The sequence below is a fragment of the Egretta garzetta genome, unplaced genomic scaffold, assembly GCF_000687185.1.
Source record: "Egretta garzetta isolate BGI_Z169 unplaced genomic scaffold, ASM68718v1 scaffold38, whole genome shotgun sequence".
In the NCBI taxonomy this organism is placed as follows: domain Eukaryota; kingdom Metazoa; phylum Chordata; class Aves; order Pelecaniformes; family Ardeidae; genus Egretta; species Egretta garzetta.
In genome coordinates, this window is record NW_009260667.1 from 564,767 (window position 1) to 571,326 (window position 6,560).

The following is a 6,560-nucleotide window of genomic DNA, read 5'->3' on the forward strand; positions in this document are numbered from 1 at the left end:
AGTTTATCTACCTTGACTGGGGCCCTTTAGCATCTAAATCAATCTATTCCGTGCCCCTGTGACAGAAGGCACTTGATCTACTTCACAAGAGGAACGGACGGGATCAGAAAATGTTAGGAAGAAAAAATGGGTTCCAAGGAGCAGACCTCTACTAGAGGAGCACAGGCCAGACGGACACTGTACGGGGTGCCACCGGGGGCACGTCTCCATCGGCTCACCCCGTGCCACACTACGTGATGGAGGCAGGTTTCCCCTTTGCCCCCCGCAGTGCTGGTTTGCATGATCCAGCGCAGGGTTTAGGGCCAGCCCCTTGTCTCCCATTCAGCTGCTTCAGCTCCGTGACCAGGTTAAGTGCCTAAAGCCACTGCGTGGAAGGCCTCTGGCGAGCAGGATAGATCCCGTGAGTCATGCCTTGCGTCCGTATGTCTAAGATCTGAGACAAACAATAGCATCCTGAATGAAGTCTTCTGGGATTCAGGACAGGGGTCTCTCTTCGGGGGCTATCCTCGTCATTCTGGCACAGCCAGTCCGCTCACTGAATGCGCTGGCTGTGCTTCTCAAGTCTCAGAAGACAAGCGCAGCTCATTCAGCCTCGTGCCTTGCCTTCACCACACAGAAGCAGACACTCCATTTTGTGCTACGGAAGAGTTCTCGAGCCCTGGAATATAATAATCTGTACTTACCAGGTACTTTCAGCCCACAGATCTGAAACAGGGTAAGTACTGGTGTCTCCACGCCGCTGCAGAGCGCTGAAGTGGACGGGCGTGCTTTATGGCACAGCGTCAGCTGTGGACAGCGAGAACAGCAGCCTGCCGCAAGCCCTTCTTCACCCGCGTGCCTGCGGGTACGGCTACAGCCCTCCCAGCGCGCAGGCTGAGCCCGCACCCGCACGCGCCCCTCCGGAGGGCGGCTGATCACCGCTGTGTGAAGCAGCGTCAGCCTGGCCTTCGTTGCACCGCTCCGTGCCGGGATCGCTGTTTGCGCTGCAATTGGTCCTGCCTTGAACAGTCCTGGGTGATCTGTGACTTCTCCCTGTTGTGGTCGTGGGGTGAAGACTAATTTTCCCTGTTACCATAGTTAAAAAATGTAGCACCGCAGTGTTTTGTTTTGTTTTTTTTTCTCAGCGCTTTGCGTTCACGTAGCTGTTCAAAACAGAGAAAACACATAAACGACCAACTTTGCTTATTGCTTGAAGCCGCTATTTGAGCACTGAGCAGTCATTTAATTTTGGTATGAGGTGAAAGTTTGGGCCAGGTGGTACCTCTTGGTCCACAATCGCAACATCAAGAGCAGTTTTCAGTGGGGAGAATATCGTGCTGTAAGCGGTGTACAGGCAAACACCCTCGAGCTTTGCAGATGACCCCCACAACTACCCTGTTTCTTGCTAACTAACCAACCTCCCATGATTGCTGCAGAGCTACAAAGTGACTCTTTCTGCTTTCCTTTTTTCTGTATACTGCTTTTTTTAATTGGCCTCACTAATTAAAGCAATTAATTAATTTTGAATAACATTTTCTCTGGGATCGTACGCTGTCCTCTGCTAGTTGGACTCTCAGCCAGGGTCTTGTCCATGTAAAAGCAACAACGTAAGTCCTGGTGTCTCCATCGCACTCCTGCGCCCTGACCCTTCCTCTCTCCCAGCTAAAAGCTCACCCGGCAAGGAAATGCAGGATGCTTGAAGCCGATTAATTCCACGGCAGCGGGAGCGCTCCACACTGTCCAAATTACATGCAGCACCTGGCAGGGTCAAGAGACCAACCAAGTAGGAACATTAAAAAAAAGGACTAAAACCACAACAGGAACAATATTTGACCGCCTGAATACAGGCAGGACCCACAGAGAGACAGCAGTGACAGGTTTGGGCCCTTTTTGGTCTGAATTTAAATTTGCTTCTACCTGGCTGGTCTGTTTGCTTGCTGAACAAATAAGGTAAAGAGAAAAATAACTCATGAATGCCAAACAGCAAATATTTCATATGCATGATTTATTTTAAAGTTTATTGCGTCACATTATACAAGCATTAAACATGGCTTTATGTTGATGATTTTTTTTTTAAAGTGTGAAAACTTGACATTCTTCTCCATAGGATTTTTCTATTTACAAATAAACAATCTCTCTATATACTATATATATATATAACTCCCCTCAGAAAGATTTGAAATAAAAAAGAACTGATTTGTAAACATGGTTCCTGTTGTAGTATTTGGTGGCTTGAGCGCAGATGATGTTCTACACCTAGGATTTTTCCTTTGTCAAAGTATCCAGGTTGTTCATTTACATTTTTTTATTCCAGGATCTGTAAAACCAGCATGGGACAGAATGCAAAAAACGTAGCAAACAGGCTGAAAAACAGTCCCAATATACAGTTTTTTTCCTTGGTTTTAAAAACTGGCGTGTAACTGCTCATGAAGTACATGCTTGCTGTCAAGAGTGGTCTATGGAGATCAATCCTATGCTGATTGCAAGATGATTTCACAGTAAATCCTTTGATGTGTGCTGTCCTGCTTGCTATGTAAAATGTCTGTGGCATGCACTGAGATTGCGTTTTTTCTCATTCCCTTGAAGGTAGTGCTCTTGTGGAGCTGGAATAAGTAAACAACATACAGGACGGTCACCTGGAGGTTTAAACAAAACCCATCATCAGATCAGAAAGAAGGGAATGGCATAAATTCGCTATCTAGAGACGAGTAAAATTCCATTTACCATTGTTAGCCTATTATTTGTATTACATTTTTCCCAATTAATAAAGTAAATGAAAAGGGGTCATCTTTCGGGACTGTTCTGCTACATGGCTCTGAAGAACTCGGGGGAAATCTACCCAGCAGACCAGCAGCACAGAAACCTCGGTGTGTTGACTGGTCAACATCAAGTGGCAGAAATGTGCTCGGGATCTGCCGGGGAGGTCAGAGCCCCTTCCAGCGTCGTGCTCGGCACACGCTTGCTAAGCAGCCAGCTCATGTGCTCATTTAGAGCAGAACAGGACACAGCTTCTAGCAAGGTACTGTCATGAAAAGTCATCGTGATGTAGTTGAAAACCAGTCTCAAAAGCAGTTATTATCTGTTGTATTTCTGCTGCGCTTTATTTGTTTTGGCATGTTATATCGGGGTGGTTCCTCTGGAGTGGAAGTCAGTTTATATTCTACCAGATTTCAGTTCAGTTCTTGGAAGTTATTGAGACCTACATTGGCAAAGCTGTATCTTACTGCAGGTGTTTGCAAAGGTTCACACTCACATGGGTGACACTGATTTTACGCATGACTCACATCTCACTTTACTACTTAGCAAACAGTTTCTAAGCTCTTGTCATCCATTGGCTTAGATATTAAACAGAGGGAATGCAAACTAAACCAATTGCTCAGGTGAATTTGGTCTGAATGTGATTGTGCACAGCGATCCTGCCCGAGAGTCCCCAGACTGCAAGTGCAGTGCACACCCGCACGAGGTGGGCGGTAAATACCGACCCGTCCGGCATGTGTGCGTCGGAGGATCACATTGCCTAACCCCACCCCCTATTTACAGAGGCAGAAATACCCCCCTTTCTCCACTGCCCGCATGGGATGTGCCCGCAGCTGCCATAAGGTGAAGCGAAGATGAACCGGTTCACTTCCTCATCAGGCAGGAATACACCCCACAACCACCAGCCGTGCTCCCCACTCAGTTTGGCGCCGAGTCAACAGAGAACAGATTAATCCCCAAATTCCTTCGGTGCTTATGTTGCCTCATGGCACCTTCAGGCTGATAAATGAGGGCTGCTGTGCCATTTATCCTCTCCACATAGGGTGATGGGTCGCGCTAGAGGAGATTCCTTGCTGCAACGAAGCAAAGTGTAGGCAGGCAGTGGCTACAGAGATGAGGGTGCATACGTTTTCTTCCACCTCTCTCCTTCCTCAAGCTGTATCACCTTTCCTTAAAACCTCCCCCCCTGCCCCTGCATGGAAATAGCACAGTTCTCCCTTGCAGTGGAGGGAAGTTAATAGATCTAATTTAGCAATATGGGAACTTGGTGCAAGCGGTCCTGATGTCTTGTGGAGCCTGAGGCATCCATCCGTAGGGTCTTGCATTGTGTGGTCTGTCCAGAAGGGCACATTCTAGCCTTTCTATAGAATGATTTCCAGGAAAACTTGTAGAAACAACTTGCTGAATTTTCCTCCCTCTTAAATATCTTCAAACTAACAAGGTCTCAGTTCCTTAAGATTTCTGAGAAAATTATAATTTTTGTGGAGCTCCAGTTACTTGGAAAAGGGCTAAGCAGACGGATCAGCTGCAGTGTTTTGTATCCTGCTGTATCCTCACCAGGACACAGGCTTGCTTCCACCTGGCTTCTTACAGTCTTGGCTTTTGAACTTCCTTCTTCGTGTTATAGCTGATTACGCCACTTCATGTTCTGCAAGAATTGCAGCGTTATCACTTTGAAGCAAGGGGTGGCAGAGCTTTCACAACACTCAGCATTTCGGTTCATGTTGCTCCACCCAACACTCCTGCAGTCTTCAGACCTACAACTCCACTATTTTGGGTTAACGATCTGGGAAATTTTTAATTTCTTAATGCTGAAGAATTTGCAAAAGGATACAGACAGTGGCCCATTTCACCCCAATCTAATTCTGAAGCCTGTGTAGAATTGCTCTGCACGAAGGATTTCAAGCTATTTCATGCTACAGTCTCTTGTTTTATTTTTCCCCTCCGTCTCATCCTAGATAACGCAAGGGTGAATAAGGAAAATGTTACAAGTGTAGAGATTCTGGATGACTCTGTTCTTTTGCTCTGCTGACCTTGTTCATCTATTGGGTTTTTTTTGTTTGTTTTACTTATCCAGATAGTTTTTAAGAGGCAGTCTGTCTTCTGTTACGTGTATCATACACCCTAATTCCTGGCAAGGCCTCAATGCCACCTTGCAATACAAATACAGGGGCAGTTCTGGGCGAGATGCTCTAGCCTGATTTGTTTCCTTCAGACACCAGACAATCCTAAGCTGAAAAGGCACTGCTCAAATCTTTAAAACATATTACCAACTTTTCACAGTACCATTTCCAAATAAATGACCCTACAGTCAGGTACATTTAGATGCTCGTCTATCTGTCAGCACTTCTGCACACCTAAATTTTTCAGCATTGTTAGACCAGTTGAGTAGACTCACAATCAAGGATCTCCTCCTAAAAAATACTTCAGTATTGTTGGAGCAATGGAAATGGTCCCCATATATGACCTTAACTCGTGCTAAATGCAAGCTAACACAGCTTAGTCCACGGTGGAAGAGGGCAACGTTGCCATGCATGTGCTGCTGGTGGTAGCCACACACATGGACAAGTACTGCCATGTTGCCAACGCACAGTCACTGGTTATGAAGGAGAACTTGGTCATGAGAACGAGCCATAAGATCACTGAGTTCTGTAAAGCACTGTAAGATATATGACTGCTTTCAAGTTCAGGGCCTTAAATCAAATCAGGGCCTGGGGAGCTTCCTGGGAAAAGTGCAGAGGCTTAAGCATTGATCTGCTCATGCTGACATTAGCTCTGGAGAAGGCTAAGCCTTGCAAGACCTCTAATTTCAAAAGGCTTATGGCAATATGCACCCTATTGAACACGGGCGCACATGTGCTAAGTGCACACAGCACTGGCTGACTATTCCTTTCAGTGCACTCTCCACTGTAGAAAACCAGGACTTTTTTATAAACAGAATTCCTATCTTCTTTTAAGCAGTTTCTTCCTCACCCCATCATGGCCACTCATTGTGATAAGATTTTCCGTTCTTCTTCCTTTCCTTCCTCTCTTTCTGCAGACGTTCCAGTTCAGCTTCATACATCATTTCCTGAATCAGGTACTTTTCTCTCCTCATCCGATCTCTCAGATCTTTTGGGAGATCTGGGATTAAGTAGGAAATCAGGTGCTTTATGCAGAAGACAAGGTGCTGTGAAAACAAAAAAGGGACAAAAATTTAAAAACTCGGGAAGAAAACAAGTACTTTCCATAACTTCTGAAATCCCTCTCCTTCCAATTCACAAAAAGATGCTGTGTTAGAACTAAATCCATTATTAAATTTGAAGAAACCAAACCATGAAGTTTTTTTCCCCACAAAAACTCCAGCCAAAGTCAGTGGAGTATGGATTGCAGCAAAGGTTATGAGCAGCTGGCTTCAAATAAAGCCTCAAAACTGTTGCATAACTTGTGTGTTCAAACCCTAGAGGTCATGATTTGCTGTAAGGTTGTTTGGGCAGGGCCTGGTATTTGTGGATTGCTCTGCAGGAAGAGCAGGATCAAACGATATAATACTTTCCTGTTGCCATAAACCCTTGCATCAGTAGCAGAACCAATGAATTGCCTATGCAAAACAAAGCATTTTTCTTATACTGTGTCTCTCATCCAAAGACATGTTCCCATTTACTAAACATCATGTTTTAGGCATAGAATCATAGGATGTTTGGGGTTGGAAGGGACCCCTAGAGGTCATCTAGTCCAACCCCCCTGCAGGAGCAGGGACACCGCTAGCTAGATCAGGTTGCTCAGAGCCCCGTCCAACCTGGCCTTGAATGTTTCCAGGGATGGGGCCTCCACTACCTCTCTGG

At 45.7% G+C, this 6,560-nt stretch overlaps 1 protein-coding gene across 1 annotated transcript in view; it reads right to left on the bottom strand.

Annotated features, from left to right (window-relative positions):
- Positions 1 to 5,713: 5,713 nt before the first annotated feature.
- ANO4 (anoctamin 4) overlaps positions 5,714 to 6,560 on the bottom strand; it is a 117,221-nt gene continuing 116,374 nt past the window's right edge. Inside the window, exon 27 of the mRNA XM_035900993.1 lies at positions 5,714 to 5,905. Coding sequence (XP_035756886.1) covers positions 5,714 to 5,905 — 192 coding nt within the window. The remainder of the gene's footprint in view (positions 5,906 to 6,560) is intronic.